A 19,667-nucleotide genomic window follows, 5' to 3' on the forward strand; every position below is an offset into this window, starting at 1 on the left:
TGTGTGTCTCTCTCTCTCTCTGTGTGTGTGTGTGTGTGTGTGTGTGTGTGTGTAGTTGGGACAGAGGAAAGAATGGAAATTGAGCAAATACACGGCTCATAGAATTCCAAAAACAGAGTAAATACCATAAGCATCAAAGCAAGTTTCATAGGAACAGCTGGAAGGCGTGATTAGACAACACAGGTGTTTAGCGTCCCTTCTGTTGCTCTGGTAAAATGCTCTCGCCAAGTGCAGCTTGTGGAGAAAAGGCCTTACTTGACTCACACTTCCAGAGCAGTTCATCATCATCCGGGAAAGTCAGTCAAGGCAGGAACCAGAAGGTGGGACCACTGATTACTTAATGCATTGACCAGGGAAGCCCCTGAGAGCTATAAGTTCAGCAGAAACCGTGGAAGGGGCTGCCTGCTGCCTGGCTTGTAGGTTGGTGCTTAGCTAGCTATCTTACACAGGCTGGGGCAACCTGACCAGGAATGGTGGTACCCAAAGTGGTCAGAGTCCTATCAACTAACAAGCAAGCAACCTCTCACAGACACACCCACAGGCTAATCTGATCTGGGGAGTCCTTTCACCTAGACTCTCAGTGACCCTAGACAGTGTCAAGGTGACAGTTAAAACTGATTAGGAGAGGAGGCAGAGATACGCCCTAGGCTCTGAGCACTCTGCTCTCCCACAGGGCTGGGGTTCAGTTCCTACTCACACAGTCTCTAACAACTGTCTCCAGATCCAGGGGCTTGAAAACCCTCTTCCAGCCTCCACATGATGTACACACACACATATGCAGGCAGACACACATATACAGAAAACACAGGTACATGCATAAAAAGATAACCAGGAGACGCGGTTGTGCCTGGTCTGTATGTGGATCCTCGACTGCTGGCTCTAGTTTTTGCCAGTTTCACAGTTTTCACAGCCTCTCTGCATTCTGCTCTCCGGTCCCACGTCTAGGTGTTTGTGTTAGGGTGGATCCCAGGACATTTCTGACCTCCCTGTGAGACCTGTGCCGGAGGCTGTGCGTGCTAGGCTAGTGTTCTAGCACCAGGCTACACCTCCACCTGGCAGAATCAGCATAAGAGAGGAGGGCTTGGGCTTTATGGCTTCAGTCTGTCGTGGGGTGGGGGGTAAGGGCATCCAGGAAAGTGGCTCTATCGAAGTGACATGGTAGCCAGAAGAAGTGACTGTAACCCTCAACCCCAGTGACCAGCCTCTGCCAGACAGCCATACTTATAGCCTATAGTATTCAATGCGCTCTGCTATGCCTCGATGGTTTCTGTCCTTTCCCCAGCTTGCACAACTATACGCACAGCACCTACCCTCTGAGTGCAGCTGTTTGGGATCTGGCTTCCAAGGGCAGGTGAGTCAACACCGACCATGCAGAGGGATACTCAGAGGGACATGGATCCCAACGAGATGTCATCTGGAACCTTCTAATATGCAAGAGTGGATTGGGGTAAGGGTCAAGTCTTGACTGAGACTGGGAATCACATCCAGTAGAGTCCCAAAGGTCCTTGATGACATGTCCTGCCAGCAGCTGGCATTCATGCAAGGGACATCCCAAAGGACAGGGAGAGACTGAGGGGAGGTGGGGCATAGCAAAGTCCCTTAGAAGGCCACGGAGACTGACCCAGACCTTGACCATTAGTTCACGTTCGTTGAAGACTCCAGAGAACCAGTACTGTGTTATCTCAAAATCACGCAGTGGCTCGGGCTATGCCTGAGGCTTGCTAATGACCCAAGTGTGCAGGGGATGGAGGGGAGGGCTGTGAGGGACCTAACTGAGAACATCTGTCAGGATTGAAATCTAAGGGCAATGGTTTCTATTATTTCACTAGCAGTGCGGTCTCGAGAGGCAGGGCGGGGGAGGGGGGGTTAAGTGATTACCCAAATGAATTTGTACATTACACAAAGAACGTAGGTGTGCCTGGCTCTGTGCTCCCCTCCCCGGGACCACGTGGCTCCCCCATCCCTGCCCTAGCAGCCAACACTGGTGCTCTGCTCTCTTTTCTCCTAAGGAGATGCAGGCCATCTACAGGCCTTTCCCCAGCTGCTGCAGAATGACTGACATCTGGACTCCTCTCCATCCTGCCGTGAGGGCCCATCTGAAGCTTTGGTAATCACATCCTACTGAGTTCACAGGCTGTTGCCAAAATGCACGGCGCAGGGGTTTGGCAAGTGCACTGAGCCACAGCGAAGGGATTACAAAGTGCAAACGGAGTCCTGAAACTGCTATGACACGTAACAGCCCATTTAAAAAAAACTGACTCAGGCTCAGACAGGGCCTGAGCCTGTTGCTTCTGGCAGGTGGCTTAGGCCACACCGTCACAGCACCTTGACCCAGGTGGCGGTGGCGTTTGTGACATGAAGAGGACAAGAGATACCCAGAGAAATTGATATGAGATCATAGACGATACAGGAGTGAAGGTGAGCTGGGAAAGTCACCCCAGGACTGAAGACTCTGGGGTGTAAAGCCAGAGAGCATCGTGTAACTGGTGCAGTCCTCAGTATGAGGAGCCAAGTGGTAAGCTCAGAAGCTGTGCCTCAAGCACACTTGTGTGTGTGTGTGTGTGTGTGTGTGTGTGTAGGGGGGCGATGCATATGTGTGCACGCATGTGCATGTGTGTGTGTATTTGTGTATGTCTACATTATGTGTGCACAAAGGGGTCATAGTATAAATAACCTTGGGTGTCAGTCTTCAAGTACCTTCCATGGTTTTTTGAGACAAGGTCTCCCATTGGCCTGGAACCTCACAAAGCAGGCTAGGCTAGCTGGCCAGTGAATTCCAGGGATCCATGTATCTCCCCTCTTGCCTTAGATGGGATTTCAAGGGTGGGCCACCACACCTGGCTTTTACAAAGCTTCTACCACTCAGTCTCAGGTCCTCACGAGTGCAAGCAAGAGCTGTAGTCACTGAGCCATCCCCTGTGCCTTCCCCTGGTGCTTTGCAAGAAGGAACTGCAGCTCTCCATGACTGATGTCCTGATAGCGATGACAAAACTGGGCAAAACAACGGCTTGTTCGTCACACAACAAAAATCTCACCATCATGACAATAAGCCGGGTGGGTGGCCAGCAGCAGCCAGTGTAGAATGGAATTCCTCGGTGACAGCCTGAGCTGTGGAGGCCTCTTTACCTGCTCGGAGCAATCATGGAGGCCCTGTGCTCTTTCCGTATTGGCTGAAAATGAGAGAGAGCTCGTGGGAGTCAGTTGGTCCATGCTGCTCGTGTGCTTGAGTCACGCCCCATCTGTATGACTCCCATCTGTTCACATTCTTGGACAAACTAAGACTGTTCCACAAACCCCAGGAGTCAGTGAAGTTTCTGCTAGGCAACTGTTCATCAGCAAAGAAGTACAAATGGACGCCACGGCCATTCTGGTTCGCCATGAGAGGCCAAGCTCATTTTTATTAACATACATTCTGCATTCTAAGAACTAGTAACTTCATATTGTAAACATTAAGCATTACAGAGTTAAAATTCAAGGCCACATCATATGTTTGATTGTCTCTTTTGTGTGTGTGTGTGTGTGTGTGTGTGTGTGTGTGTGTGTGTGTGTGGTGTCTTTGGCTGGCCGAGGTCAACTCGTAGTGTATAAATGCATAAGTTATATAATTATTATATAAAAAGAAAAAAACCATTGACTTGTAGACTTCGTTCTGACGAACGCACAGCGTTCGCGACTCATTAAGGAAAACTGGAGCCCACCTACCCACAATGCCTGTGTGGTCTCTGACCATGGTAGCCACCAAGGTCACCTCTCAACTGCCCCCTGTGAAGGACAAAGCCTCCATTGAATACTGAGGTCCTGAATTTTTTAAATATCAGACAATTCCAGTTATGATTTCCTTTTCACAAAGAGACATATTTTTGGTTCTGAATACTACTGCTCCCAGTCCTCCACAAATCTGTGTCCTTTCTTACAACCCTGGCAGCATCAAACATCTTGACTCATGCTCTTTGGTCCCAAGATGTCCTAAATTCAGCTGTGGTGGCTTGAGCAGCTTGCTTCTCTTCCTCTCTTCCTCTTCCTCCTTCTCCTCTTCCTCCCCCTTCTTTTCTTCTTTTCCTTCTCTTCCTCATTTTCTCCTTTTCTTCCTCCTCCTTTCTCCTCTTCCTCCTTTTCTTCCTCCCCCTTTCTCCTCCTCCCTCCTCCTCTTCCTCTTCCACTTCCTCCTCTCCCTTAACTCCCTCCCCAACCCCTGATCCTCTATCTCTTCCTCCGTTTCAGTCTTTCTTCTATGATCACATACTCACAACAACATGCACATACATTCCCCGCCCACCACATGGCCCACATTTCCCGTAATACTGAAAAGGTGATGAGACGCTGGGTCATCTTCACAGTTTGACAGAGCTGGCAGCTCCCTATCAAATGGAACGAACCTGATTTCAATGAAAACAGCAAATGCCAGCCAAGAAAATCCACAGCCATTGTGGTCTGTGGAGGGGCCGCCATCTTTTTTTTTTTTTCCTCTTCTTATTTGGTTTGGATATGTTTTTTTCTGTTTTTAAACACAGGTAGTTTCCCTTCAAATGTCATCACACGTGATGGTGTGCTAGGCCAAGACTGTTATGGTTCTATTGCTCTCACTGAATCCTGGTACAAGCAAGGTCCCACACTCTACAGTTTGTACACTACTTAAGGCCACTTCCTTGGACAGTTGTTCTTCTCGGTCACGCTTTTCTACATACAATGTCTTTGACAAGGGTGGACCACAGGTTATATGTCCATGTACAGTATATTTTGAGCTTCTTCTATTTCTGTAGTAATACTTGGGTGGTGCCCACCCTCCCCTGTGAGTCTTTGGTTTTCTTTCCCCGGCTTCCTTCCCCAGCTCTGGCCAACCGTTTCCATTCCTCAGGAGGCACTTTCGATTTGTGTTCTCTGAGTTTGTGGTGATTGCTAGGCGATTGTGCACTGTTGGGAAAGGCCTCTATCTGGTCTCTAGTAGTAGGTGCCCAGGTGAGAGGGCATATGGCTGGCTGGGAGCCTAGTGTTCGGGTAGATGCCCCCAGTCGGCGAATTCCAGTATGGGTTCGGGGTAGCAAAGAAACTGGAAGATGTGACTGGGAGGGCCGGAGGGTGGGGAGCCACAAAGTTCATCTTCTGGGGGTGGGTGTGATAGGAGCCCATGTACGGCAGGTCGGAGGGGTACTTGTACAGGGACGACTCGGGGGGATGGGGCTGCAGGGCCTGGGCAATCCCGTGGAAGTCAAACTTGTAGGCATAGCGCTTCCCATGCACCTTGGTCATGATGTTTTTGTCGTAGTAGTAGCGGAGGGCACGGCTGAGTTTGTCATAGTTCATGTTGGGCTTGCTCTTCCGCTCCCCCCAGCGCCGAGCCACCTCATCCGGGTCTGTCATCTTGAACTCCCCGTTGGTGCCTTCCCAGGTGATGCAGTTGGAGTTGGAGCTGTCAGACAGGAGTTCTAGCAGGAACTGCCACAGCTGGATCTGGCCACTACCTAATGATCAGGAGGAACACAAAGCCAGTGAGAACCAAACTCAGGAGGCTCACCCTTCGAGGGCAGACCTCCTGATCAGGTCTTGTCCCCGACCCTGGCCCCATATATCTGCTTCTGGGCTGTTGCTTCTTTTGATTCTTGGCTCCTTATTTATCTAGAGAGCAAACGTTGGCTGGACAGGAAATGCTCCACACCCAGATGTGCCAGGCCACACTGATGAAGGGGACCACAGGACACCCTGATTCTGAATGCTGCTTGCGCCCCATAGCTCCTTAGGAGCCAGGCTAGCACACGGTGGCTCAGCTTTAAGAAGGCTGGAGGCTACTCAGCCTTCCTCCTGCCCAATGCTGCTTCCTTCTGAGAATGGAGCCATCCCTTGGGTGTCCTTATCTCTGCCTCCACTTCTAGGACACTTGGCCTTGATGGCAGTCCCCGATCGCTCTCATACTGGCCTCAGAGACCCAAGTTCTCCATACACACACACACACACACACGCACGCACACACACACACACACCACACACACAGGGCAAAGTTTGGCATGTTTCCTTCTACGCTGGGCATCTTTCAGAGAGCACCCCTGTTTGCAGGAGAATGAATGAGCTACTTTTTCCCATCCTGGGAGGCGGAAAAGGCCACTCTGTGGAAGGCCATAATGGCCTGCCACCATTTATATTGGCCGGGTAGAGTGAAATAACAAAAGTCAGATTTAGGAAATGAACACCTACGATTTATGGAAAAGCAAATAGAGAGCGGAAGTAAACACTGTTATTTCTAACATAAGATCTGGCTGGCGCTCAGATGGCAACTCTGTCAGAACTTTTCCTAGGACAGAATTAACCCTCTCAAAATGAGGAAGTTCAGAAAAAAGAACTGGCTCTGTCTCAAACTAAGATCACCTATTCCCAGTCCTGGGTCAAATGCACCCTGACAGAAACCCATGCACCACAGTGCTTCTAAAAGACAACTGGCTACGGGTGGAATGCTTTGGAATCTAAGCGACCCTGGCTCAGTCAGAATGAGCAGTGTGTGTGTGTGTGTGTGTGTGTGTGTGTGTGTGTGTGTGTGTGTATGCATGTAAAGGTAAAAAGGAAATTTGGTTATATTGTCCGACCTTGTTTTTTAAGACAGGCTCGCTTGATGGCTTGGGGTTTCCATTAGCCTAGGCTGCCTCACCACTGGGTATGTTCACAACCACACTGAGGTCTTTGTGTTTGTTCTTTTGTTTGTTTTCTTCACTTTGACATGGCGTCTGGAGATCAAACTCAGTTCCTAGTGTTTGTAACACAAGCGCCTGGCTGGCTGAGCCATGCCTCTGACTCTCATGTCTTCTCAGAGAAAAGTGTAAGCATATCATTGTAGCCACCGTGTCTCACAGGTCCAAGGAGTCTTGGATTTTTACAGCGAATAGGTAGGCTCTGAACCCAGGGCTTTTCTGTACTGCTCTGCTCTGTCCCTTGGCTTCCTACTTCTCCAGAGATACACTTAGCTGGACAGGCGTATGCCACCCAGATACTACAGGCCAGGTGGACAGAGGGAACTACAGGACACTCCAGGTCTGTCTACTGTTTGCGCCCTGAGTCACAGTCATGTTGGGTACTAGGAGAAACAACGTTATATGGCATGTGCTTTAGTTTTAAAGTGAGCGGGAGGCAAAGCTCTCTTCCCAGACTCCAGGGAAGCACCGCTGCCTTGGGCTCATTATCAGAAAGATCATCGTTTATGCTATGATAAGGAACACAATAGGTGTGATCGATGGTGAGACTGTCACTTATTCAGGGAACTGATGGAACGTAAGATTCAGTTATGGACTCTCTTTCTCCCCACCCTTCCCACTGACGCCCTCTGTACACTGCCTGATGGTCTTGTCTATGCGGGCTACGTGGAAAGGCGTGTCTGTGGATCTGCCCATGCGGCAGCATGGTGAGAAAGGTCAGCCTCTTTTGGCGATGTTGTGGAAAGGGTTGTTTTCAGTCAAGCGACACATTTGTGATGTATTAGCAGCTTGTAGCTTGTCGGGATGGGAGCCGGTGCTGTTGCAGGGCAACGCATACAAACCGTCCTCAATGGAGGGCGGGCAGGCGGGCGGGCGGGCTGCTGCCTCAACGGCTCATTAATATGCATTGGAAGATATAAAGGCAGAGCAAGAGAGCCATATGGTTTTCGTATATAGATTGTAACCAAAGGATTAAAACTTGAGAAAAGAATTCCACAGATGACCTGGGAATAGGAGAAGCTGTGGGTTTTGGATTTAACAGTCTAACATATGCCTCACTCCAAACATGGACAGTTGCTGGAAAATAAATATTTAGTGTCAACTTCCTCCCATAGCGAGAGAGCCACCCTACAGATTTCGTACAAATACACAGAACAAATAACACTTGCTATCTGTTCAAACATTGGCATCGTCTTTGGGAATCTGTCCCTCAGCCACTTCCCTTATGAGCGTGTGGAGGAGGGAGGCGGGGGGTGGGGAGAGTCTCCTGTCTCCCTCACTCCTGAAGAGCCAGAAACATGCAACCCGCACAGGGAGCTCAAAGCTTGGAGGACAGATGGACTCACATTGCCCTAGGCTGTTTTACTTTACTTATTAGCCAGGAAGACACAGGGCTCACGGCTGAAGACAAGCCTGCCAAGCCTCCCCAGAAGATTTCTAGAAGCAAAATCCATTGGCCTGAGAGCGAGAAAATGAAACTAGCTGTGAAAACCAACAAAGGCTCAGGTAAACACTATAAACAGCAGAGGTTGGCCAATCTCTAAATTCAATTAGGCCACACATGTTCTCACTGAGCAATCGTTCTCAAGCCTACTAGGGTAGAGGTACTGAGGAACCATCACCAGGTAAGTTAAATGAGTTAGTGCTAGCCAACAGTTCAAAGGCAATTTACTAAATTGCCACGACCACCTGGGCTGTGCCGTTTTCGGTGTGATGGGGTGCACTGTGAATACAGAATAGAACCCTGACACAAAGCCTAGTGAGGGTTGGGGGGGGGGGTCACTCGCCAGCCAAACCAGTAAGAAAAGACAAGGTTGTGGCTGGGAGATGGTCCAGATCTTTAAGCTCTCACCATGCAAATGTGAGGACTGGGGTTCAGATGCGCAGAAGCCATGTAGATGCCAGATAGGCACAGTGGCTTGTCTGGGATTCCAGGGTCAGTCCTCCTCCCTGACAGGCAGGACGTAGCCAAAAGCAGTTGCCTATCCAGGGCACCACACTGACCAGGCAGAAGCTTGGATTGGGCTGGTTCTCAGGGCTAGCTCACCAGGGCTACCCACGGCTATAAATACTCATAGGTGACAGTGTATTTAATCCCTGAAAAATCATGTTTAATACACAGTTCTGTGGAAACAGGTGCATGAGCGGACAGGCCATTATGCCCAGGTCAGCAGAGGTCAAACTTCAGGCTGATACTCTTACACATGCCTACACATGACTCTGCAGTCCGATGGTCCTCCCTAGGCTGTCCTCTCTCGGGTCTACAAATTGTTCGGCCCTCTCCTGAATGTAACAGGCTTTCACGTCCTAACAACTGGCAAATCTTCTCTGAAATGGCTCTGCCCCTTCTCAAGGAGCTGGAGGCATCTTACGGAATGCCTGGCCACCGGACAGGACTCGAGAAAGGCTGCTCCACAGGAAGGGACTTGGAGTCCATCCCAGGAGCTCGGTGATCAGCAGTTCTGATGGAATGTAGAGGAGCTGGTGGCTCCCTACTGATTCATAAGGTAGGAATGCCAGGACACACCTTTCTCAGCAGGAAAAATAACTGTTCAAAGCACACACCAGATGCATATTTGGAGCGGAGACGACGGGATGTCCACACACTGACATCAGCTCACGAATGCATATGTAGGGCATGTGTTGATAAATGACTCAGGAGTTAAAAGAATTGGCTGGTCCTCCCTCAGCCATGTAAGGACCACTACAGTCACCTATAACTCCAGTTCAAGGAGACCCGACACCCTCTTCTGTCTTTTAAGGGTGCCTACATGAACATGGTGCCCATGAACTCACATGGCACATACACTCAACATTTTTTTTTAAAAAAAAATCACATTGTATAGTAAAATCTTTTCATTAAAAATGGATGAAAATTTTTGAAGAAGTTTCCACCATGATACTCAGAAGAAGAAAAGCAAAAGAACAAAAACCAAATAACCCAATAGTGTGTTGAGTGGACTATTTCACACACACACACACACACACACACACACACACACACACACGTATGTATATTCCAGTTCATCCGTAGTACATTTCAATTCTGCAATGTCTTTCCTTGGCTTCATATGGGAGAAGTGTCTAAACATGAGAGCAGGCAGAGTATAGAAGTCCCACAATGTGACTGTGTCAGGACCTATGTGGCTGTTTATGGTTTTTACTGCTTGCTTTATGACATCAGAGGCTCTAATATTTGGTGAACAAAAGCTTACAATGAATGAATTGTTCATTGATGTACTCATATGTGGAGTCAGTCCCTTTCACTCTCCAGATTCCAGTGAGTTCGTTTGCCTGAAGCAGCTTGCTGCCTGCCTGCCTGCCTTCCTCCCTCCCTCCCTCCCTCCCTCCCTCCCTCCCTCCCTCCCTCCCTCCCTCCTTCTTTCTTTCCTCCCTCCCTCCCTCCCTCCCTCCTTCTTTCTTTCCTTCCTCCCTCCCTCCCTCCCTCCTTCTTTCTTTCCTCCCTCCCTCCCTTCCTTCCTTCCTCCCTCCCTCCCTCCCTTCCTTCCTTCCTTCCTTCCTTCCTTCCGTCTTTTCTTGCTCTTAAGCCTTGTCCTTTTCTCCCCTCTTCTTCCTCACGCTCATCCCTCCAACCTCAACTGTTGTACAAAAGTTAAATAAAAGTACCCACGGATCATGTTTTCCAAAGCTTCCCTCCTCCCTTCAAACTCATTTTCCAGGAGTGTAAAAAGAAAAAGAAGAAGAAAACAAAATCAGACTTCAGAGAACTCAGGTCCCGGGCTGAGCCTCCTTTCTGTTTGACACAGGAAAAGCTCCTGATACCTCAGAGTCCCCGACTCTTCTTCTATAGGATGGAAACAACAATGTTCCGGGCCATACAGCGCCTGACGGGAACCCCAGGCATGAGCATGCCCTTGAGTGGGAGCTTCCGGCTTGCTATTTCATGGCATAGGCTGGCGTTCCCAGAGCCTGGGGCCTCCGAGTGCATCTTTCTAATCTAACCTGAATGGTGGTGCCGGACTAGCCCTTCTAAAGCCTAGCTATCACCACCACCAAGAAGGGCCATGCCACCAAATCTTCATGTGTGTACACATGTGTGTTCACGTGTGCACAAGTGCAGACACGCCTGTGGAAAGGAGAGAGATAACATTGGGTCTCCTTCTTGCCTTGTCTGAGGCACCCGTTCTTCACAGCTGTATAATCCAAGCCATCCCAGTGAGCTCCTGTGGACTTTCCCATCTCTACCTCCCTTCTTGTAACAGGAGGACTAGAAATACACATCCATCCTACATAGCTGGCTTTCCTACGGTGTTGGGGATTCAAACTCAGTCCTCACAACCACACAGTAGGCACTCTGTCTGTCCCCGTAGCTGAGTAGCCACTATGGGCATTGGAATGGCAACTGCACAGTTACACAGGGTGCCTGAGGGGAGCACAAGCCATGTCTGATTGGAAGACCTGGCCACTGAGTGACTCCATGGGCTGTGCAGCATTGTGTCTGCCTGTGCCCTTCTCTCCACGAGGTGACAGCACCTGGGGCGAACTGCATCTTGTCACCCTAGGGACGGGGGACGCACTGATAAGCAAACAAGGTTTCCGCACCCAGTGTGTGCACTGGGCTAAAACGATGGAGGAAAAGAGCCCCCTCGCTTGCAGGGCTGCTCAGAACATGTTTACTGAATTAATCAGCAATAATCACAATTTCACGGCAGGCTCTGTTGCTCAACAATGATGGCATTGCACGTTCTCGGAGTACGGATTCTCTCGTGGGGACGCGTACGATGAGAGCATCTGAATTTTCATGTTTCCCAAGCCCTGCTTGGCTTGAGGTTTGTGAGACAGAAACTCCAGCCTGTACTTACAGCGTGGCCGTGACATCTTGGCATCAAATTTACAGCTGAGAATATGAAGCAGATGCCGTGGCACCCGGGGTTCGGTGCCAGCACAGCTGGTTCTGATCTGAATCCTAACACATAGAGCAAGCTAGCTGGCACCCGTCGACCTGTGAGGACAGGTGAAGAAGGCTCGCAGCCAGGTATCGATGAAGAGCCTGTTTTCTCTCTCCCTGCATCTGATTCAGAAACACATCCTCATGGATGACCACACCTGGACTCTGATGGTCATGAGCTTATCCCTTTAAAACGTCAGTTATTGAACCTCCTCAGTAATAGGCTGGGTACTGTCCCCTAAAATTCATACATTGAAAGCTGAATCCCCACTAGCTTCTAGTAATCCTTGTTTTAGAGTATTTCACAGAGGTGATCAAAACAGACAAGGCCTACCGAAGAAGCCCATATTCCATATTCCAGTGTGACTGGAAAAGTCTGAGATGTCTGAGTCTGATCTTGAAAACCTAGATTTTAAAAAGCCAAACACCATAGCATGTCATGAGGCAGAGACAGTTAGATCCCTGGGACTCACTGGACAGCTGGCCTAGACTGCTTGCACAATTCCAGGCATGAGAGAGCCTGTCTTTAAAAACTAAAAGGAGTAGATAGTGTGGTATTGTGGATGAATTGTGGATAGATTGTGGATGGATTGATACCCTAACACCAAAGGTTATCCTCCAGCTTCCACACAGATGAGCAAACACACACACGCACACACGCACACACCACACACGTGTACACACACGCACACGGGGAAGTCTGGACACAGAGGCATAGAGAAGAAAGACAATGAAGGAAGCACAGGGAGATGCTGCCCATCCTGAAGCCAGGGAGGAAGGCTGAGGGCAGATCCCCTCCTCACAATTCAGAAGCCTCCTCCTGCTGGCCTCAGATAACCAGTCTCCAGAGCTAGCCAAGACACAGAGTTACTAAATTACTAAGCCGAACTCAGGCTGTTACTTTGTTGCACTCACCCTAGAGAAACATTATAAACTCAATTAGGTTATAATCTTCTTGGCTACGCTAAAATCTTAATTTATACCTGATCTATTCTTGAAGGCAAATAAAATAGTCCAGTGAAAGGAGAGCTGAAAGCCAAGTTCCTCGGTTGGAAAAGTTTCTCATCAGCACACATTTCTGAAACTGTTCCAGATTCAAAAGCAGCGGTAGAGCAGATCACAAGTGACAACTCACCTGGATTAGCAAGGCGACTACTGGTGGGTCCCAGGATCTGGTAAGGATCTAGGGTAGAAGAAGATAAGTCAGGCTGCTAGACAGAGCTATGTGCACAGAGGTGAAAATGTTCCTACCTCCCAAATTCCTGCCTTTACCTCCCACAGGAGAAGATATCACATAGGACCTCAGGAGAGTTTCTAGCTGGAAGCATCATAGTTGATAGAAAACCTTGAGGTCTGATATTCCCACCATCAACCACAGTCCATAAACCCCACAATCTAACTGGGGCAAAGTTGGACCTGGGGCTGTAAGGGCCAGGGTGTTCAAGATCACCATCCCACTGTTTTTCTACCTTAGACCTGACAGACACAGGCATTAGGATGCACACCATGGAGAGTCAACGTAATTTACAGCTCCCCAGGGCATAGCCTTCATGCAAAGAGTGGTTTGCCCATGTTCAACTTACAGATTTTAGAGGAGCTTTAGTAAAATCTCAGAATTTTAGTAAAGTCCTTCCAAATGAGCAGCTACTGGTCTAGTCCTCATTTTAAATACATGACAGTTATGAAGTTCATTTTAAAGGGGACACACTTTAGAAACTCCTGTCTGAGCCTGTAACTTTTCTTAGGGTTCCCAAGACAGTTTCTGAAACGCACCTAACTGAGGACGCTGGTCTTCAGTTTTGGGCACTGTGGAGGGAGATGGCTGGGCAGCTGAAAAATGCAAGAATTAAAAAAAAAAGACTATTAGCCACAATTCAGATAAAAGACTGCACGTCTTCGGTGCCATTTACTTTATAATCAATTAATTGTCGAGATAGTAAACTTATTCTATAACAAGAAGCATTTGTGGTAAGAAGAAACTGCCCCCTCTAACAAAATCAAATATAAACATTCTAAAATGTTTCCAATGATTTAAACAATCTAATGTAGCCATTGCTTCTAAACATAATAAAAAGAAACTCGAGCTGACTCACAAAGGAGAATGAAATGGGCCACGGTGAGTGGGGAAAGTGCCAGGGAAGAGGGAAAGCCAAGCAGAGCCACAGCAAGGAAATCAGCAGTGCATAAACATCTCCTGAAACTTCCTTTGTCCACCATGAGAATTGCTGATACAGTCTTTTTTTTTTTTATAAAAGTAGGTTACATCTCGATCAAAAAGACTCATCATGCTTAAAGATTACACATGTTGTATCATGAATAGAAGGAGCCCGCTCTCTGTTGGGAAGACCTCAGATCAAACACTGAGATTATAATTCATTCTGGCTGTAGTCACCCCTGCCTTGGGACATGCCGATCAAGGCAGTGGGGACTGAGCCTGTACCTTTGGACTGAGGGGTGGGGTGGCTGTGGCCGGTCCAGGTTGATCTCCTGGGAGGCTCATAAGGTAAATCTGTAAAAAACAGATACATGGACTAAAAACCAATTACTTTCTATGACAGATTTATTTTGTTTCTTAGAATAAATAATGAATAAAATTCAAAAGCAATTAAAAAAATCAACAGGTTTTACCTATAAAATGTACTTTGCATAGTTCATATAGTGTATATTTTATTTTTCTAAAATTCTCTCCTCCATTTAGCTGAAGACTCTCATTGGTAGATTCTTCTAGACCTTGCTTGTTGACTCTGTGGGGTGTGTGTGTGTGTGTGTGTGTGTGTGTGTGTGTGTGTGTGTGTGTGTGTTGATTTGTGTTACACATGTATGACAGATAAATAGTTACGCATGCATGTAGAGGATAGAGAGGTCAACCTGGACACTGTCCTCAACTGCCCTCCTTCCTGAAGCTGCTTTGGTCACCGGGGCATTGGGGCTCATCTGGGGCTTGCTGATTCAGCTCAGCTGACGAGGCACATGTCACCCAGTGCACACACGGAAACTTGGGATCAATCAGGTCTCCATGCTTGCAAAGCAAGCACTTCGCCAGCTGAGCCATCTCTCCAGCCCCTCCTGCTGACTCTCCTAAAGTCTTTTCCTGCAATGAGAAACCAAGATCCCAGGACAGATCTCTTTCACAGCCTGACTGATCCTAGGGCCCACTGGCGTCTACGCTTTCATCATCTCAGAACTCATCTAGGTCAGAGCCAGTGACTGGTGTGAAGACATTGATTCTTGCCTAGATCATCCCCAACCCCCGTACCCCACCCCACCTGGGGACATTCATGCTCCTGTGTTCTCTACTCCTCTTAGAGAGGAGAACTGCTTTCTTACCCTCCAGTGAGCTGCTTCCCTGGACGTCCCTTCATTTCCCCTTGATAATCTTATCCATTTATATTGTCGGTCTTAATTGGCCTAGTTATTTTTCTAGGCAAAAGGCCCCTGTTTCTCATTTTCTAAGAAGATTTAGTATCTCCCGAAAACGAACTGCATAAAAAATTCAAGACTGAAAAGATCATCCTACAACACATTAGCCGTGACCAAGTGTAAGTGCGTGTCAATTATTTCTAAGTATTTATGCACCACGTCCCTTATGCCATGAACCCTCATCACATACCACCTTTGCAAACTTAGTGACTGAAGTTCTGTATTCTCCATGTACGTTCTTTCACCAATAACTAAGCATTTATATCACCTCAATTTTCTTTCATAAATACATCCTAGAAGCATTGCTTTTCTCCCTCTTTTCAACCAGACAAGTGAGCGCTCTTGCTACATACAACTCTATAACAGAGCCGTTCCAAAACTGGGCTCCAGGGGTGGTAGCTCACGCCTGTGATTCCAACACTCGGGAAGCAGAGGCAGGAGAAATCAGCTCAGAGTCTTCCTCGGTTACATAGAATGTCTGAGGCCATCCTGGATAACATGAGACACTGTCTCAAAAAGACCTGGTCATACTGGCACTTGGGAGGCTGAGGCAGGAGGATTGCCCTAAGTTCAAGATCAGTCTGGGCCGCAGGGTCAGACCCTTTCTCAGAACAAAAGCAAGACGTTAAATGGATTAAAAACAAAACTTCTTTGGTTGATGGGTCTCAGTTCAGTGTCTCAAATGCTGTTCTAGAGGCCCTGAAAGCCATAGTCCCATATTCCAGGAGGCTTGCTTCCGCTGACACCAGGGGCTGGCTGTGGGTCTCTCACTCAGAGGACAGAGTGGTACAATTATTTCAGGGCCTCTCTTTAGGCAAATCATTTAACCTTACTTAAAATGGGCAATCTGATGAATCAGCTTTCAAAGGACCCCACTATGTTGCATAGTGTGCCCCTTCCAATGTTCCTATCCCAGAGAGAACAACATGAAATCTAACGCAGAAAGGCCTAATTCAATCAGTCTGTTTGGCTGGAAGCACGACAACTCGTGTGGTCTGTGAAACTCTACCCTCCTGGGCTTCGGGAGAGCTAGGCCGTTTTCCTTCTTAAAACTCCACTGTTGCCTCTCGGGGGCCGGTTTGCATTCTGGGACCTTCAGCTTTTCTAGAGTTGGGACAGCATGTGGGAATGAAATCTCTAGCTGCGATCAATTTACAACTAAATTTTGCCTTACATCCCTGGGAACATTTTGAAAACAGATTGTCAACCTGCTACAGTTTTCTTTCTAAAACCAGGAGGATTCAGAGAGATAGTTCAGCGGGCAAAGGTGCTTGCATCCAAGTCTTATGACCTGAGTTTGATTCCTGGAACCTGGATGGCAGAAGGAGACGGTCAACTCCGCTAAGTTGACCTCTGACCTGTACTTGCATGACATGTGCACACACTCCCAACCCACCTACCCCCCCCAATACATAAAATGCGAGAATATGTATTTTTCAAAAAGTGGTTAGCCAGAGCTTTATTACAGAAATCATTTTAGAAAGAACAGCCAGCAAGTGAGGTCTCCCACCTGGTCCAGGGGTAGATGGACACACCAGCAAAGGCCCAATTACCAAAGGAAAGTGGGGTTATCACAGGACTATACCCTAGATCCTGGCTTCTCAAAGTGTGTTCCCTAAATCATCAGCCAAAGACACGCTTGAGGGTTGGAAATGCAGACTCTTACCCTGAACCTGAAGACTAAAGCCAGGGTTTTGACAAGGCCCCAGGCCACTCACCCGCATGCTACTGTCAACAAAAGCCATCTCGGAAAGATTCCCACTACTCTTGTAAGAATTCTCAAAGATAACGACTTCAGGAAAGCTAGCCAGACTAGACAGATATACCTATAAATCTGTAACTGTCTAGTGTGGAAGGTTCTAGAGGGACCTACTGGGGCCGAGGAGGCAGAACACGGCTAGAAGGACCGGAAAGGTAAGCGTTAGTCATAAACGCTTGGAGACTGGAGAACGTGGCTGGGGAAAGCACTACAGAGCATGCTATAACGAATGTTTAGAAACTCTTGATTCATAAAACCCGTGGAAAGATGAGTAATCACGTTCCGTCCTCCCTTGGAAATCGCAACCACTGGACTGAGCCGAACGCTCAGCCAAGCCTTTGGGGTGTCGGCCTGGACAGTGATTAGCATGTCCGCAAACACGCTGCCCCGGTAGATATGCCGGTCTCCTTCACTTTCATGAAAGTCTGTGCCAACATTTCCTTATCGGCTACCGGTCACATGCTGTGACACTAAAGCCCCCTCCCAGGGGAGGCGACCTTGGGAAATGCTGACCTTGGACATTTCTAGGGATGCAGGACAATCGGGGTGGTGGCAGAGTCAGTGCTCATGCCTCTACTGCTGGCTGCTTAGACGATCACTACCCATGAACCTTTGCTACTCATTCTGAAAGAAGGGCATAGGATTTTTAATAAATAACATATTTTTAACTTAGTTCTGGTGAGCAGCTCAACGCCCACTTCATTCCCTTTGAGCTGCCTTTGTCACACATTTGTGCACAGGGGGGCCACTTTCTGCTAGTGTAGCTGCTGAAAAGCGATTGCAAAGACAGCAGCCATATTAAAGCAATCTTTCAGCCAGCTTGGGGTGGCTGTAGAAGTATGGTACATACCACGATCCCTATGGAAATGACACGGATGTACAAAGGCAGAACTCGTCTGATGTAGGCACCTACACATAGTAGCTTCGTGAACTTTCAGGGAGCTAGGATCAGTTTCTGGTTCTGTAATGGACCTTCCGACCACATTCTTCCTAAGACACCAGAGGATCATTCAGATCCGGTCCCTGTCCCTGGTGAGGGGTAAGTTCTACTAAATCTCATTCTCCTTTGGCTCATATCACTGGTGAGGCTTTCCAGCTCCAGTGGCCTCCACAGAGTCACTTGCATTTCAGAGGACAGAATCTGGCTCTTGAAGCATTCTCCCTCATTCTGCAGTAGCTACACCATGTGCCATATCTACAGGGCATCTCTGGTGATCCCTTGGGGAAGGAAGGGGATGGGAAGGAATGGACAGGCCTCCTCTCATGAACTTGATGCTAATGAGAGAGACAAAGTAGGAAGGCACTTACTGTGTAGAGCCAATCAATAAAGCTCTGGAAAACAGGAATTTTTGGATTTAGCCTTAAAGGAACTAACCTCGATTTTCTTCTCCATCCAAAACTTTCTAAATTTTTCTTTGACTTTATATCAAACACATGGAGAGTGTGTTGGTAGTTGATGGTTATGGGATTTTTAACTATGCTCGCAAATCTCTGGGGCTGTTCAGGAACTTGAGACAAGCCAAGAATAAGCCAACTGCTAAGGTCTAAGGTCTACATCGTACCCGACTGAAGTGTGCAACAGCTGTGGCCTCACGTGGCTCAGTCGTGTTCAATAGCACTTTCAAGGTTCCATGGAGGAATCCCCCAAAAGGCACTAGATTCAAGTCCACACTCTACTTAAAGCCAAATGTAGAGGTTACACTCTCCGATTACTTCTGGTAACATGCTTGGTGTGTATTGATCTGTAATCTATAGGCCCTACTGATCTATATGGCTATCATGGTGATGATGGCGGAGGGACAGAATGGCCTGTGTGATGTCTCCTAGGTACTAGACTCGATTTCCTGTGACCACCTCCTGAGAGGGCAGTCTAGATAGCATATCGTAAGGTCATATGCTGCCTTATAAGGTAGTGTGGCTAGCACACTAACCTGAGACCTCAAGGGTCTGTGGCTTCAAAAGAAGATGACTTGGGAAGAGAATAATTTGTACGGAGGAGCTGGGGAGAAGAGTTTGGGGAGGTAATAACTACAGAGAGCCTGAGAAATGTAGACAGCATCCCAAAAGAATGACTACCAAGCCACGGAACTCAAGGACGCGATGTGCCAGCATCCTAATGGAGGGACTCTAGATGTTGACTCAATGAAGGTGAGAGGAAGAAGCTACAGTTTCACCCTAGTACTATGGGAAGCAAAGCAATGAGCGTGACAAGAGATGGACGAGACAGGAAGGCAGGAGGGGAACCAAATCCATGGGTCACAACCTGCAAGGCCACAGGGCTGGACAGCCCTGCCTAACCCTGAGCTGACGCAAAAGGACAGCCGCACAGCTCTTGAGTAAGTAATCCCTTACAGATGTTGGCCATTCAAAAGGGAAAGATTGGGTTGGTATCTCAGAAGTAGGTGACAGGAGGCAGAAGGAGACTAGGAGGGATGAAGCACCTGGCATCCAGATTCTGAAGGTGGCAGGTCTGAGCAGAGGTAACCCACAGAAAGAATGAGAAGACCATCTTTAATCTCAGGACATGAAGACTTGTGGGTTTTTCTTGCAGGGAATCTGTGGTGAGACAGCTCCAGTGTAGGGAAGATCAGACGGGAGTCTACATGGACTAATTACCTAGGAGCCTGGCTTGCTCTGGGGTCAGCCCTGGGTGCTTACCGGCCTCTGTGCACAGTGCTAAGCTAAAGAAATGCCACAGATAAGGACACATAAGGAGTGGGGACACCAGTCTCTGTCACCAGACTAAGAAGCCTCCTTGCCCTGCTCCACAGAGGGTCCATCTCTCTGTGCCTCACTGAGTTGTTCCTCACCTCTGATAAAAGTCTTTCTCTGTCGGCTGATTCTCCATCTGCTGTGTTTGAGACTTCCCCTGCTGCTGCTGCTGCTGCTGGCTCTAGTACTCCCT

The 19,667-nt window shown here is 48.2% G+C and overlaps 1 protein-coding gene across 11 annotated transcripts in view; it reads right to left on the reverse strand.

Annotated features, from left to right (window-relative positions):
- Positions 1–3,365: 3,365 nt before the first annotated feature.
- Positions 3,366–19,667, reverse strand: part of Erg (ETS transcription factor ERG) — a 222,324-nt gene continuing 206,022 nt past the window's right edge. For 6 of the 11 annotated variants that reach the window (XM_039087928.1, XM_039087931.1, XM_039087929.2 and 3 more), the window contains 4 exons: positions 14,024–14,092; positions 13,357–13,413; positions 12,719–12,766; positions 3,366–5,459 (listed from right to left, as the gene is read on the reverse strand). In XM_039087928.1, the coding sequence (XP_038943856.1) occupies positions 4,939–5,459; positions 12,719–12,766; positions 13,357–13,413; positions 14,024–14,092 (695 nt within the window). In that variant the 3' untranslated portion in view covers positions 3,366–4,938. 11 annotated transcript variants of the gene reach the window in all.

Source organism: Rattus norvegicus, chromosome 11 (genome assembly GCF_036323735.1).
Source record: "Rattus norvegicus strain BN/NHsdMcwi chromosome 11, GRCr8, whole genome shotgun sequence".
NCBI lineage: Eukaryota > Metazoa > Chordata > Mammalia > Rodentia > Muridae > Rattus > Rattus norvegicus.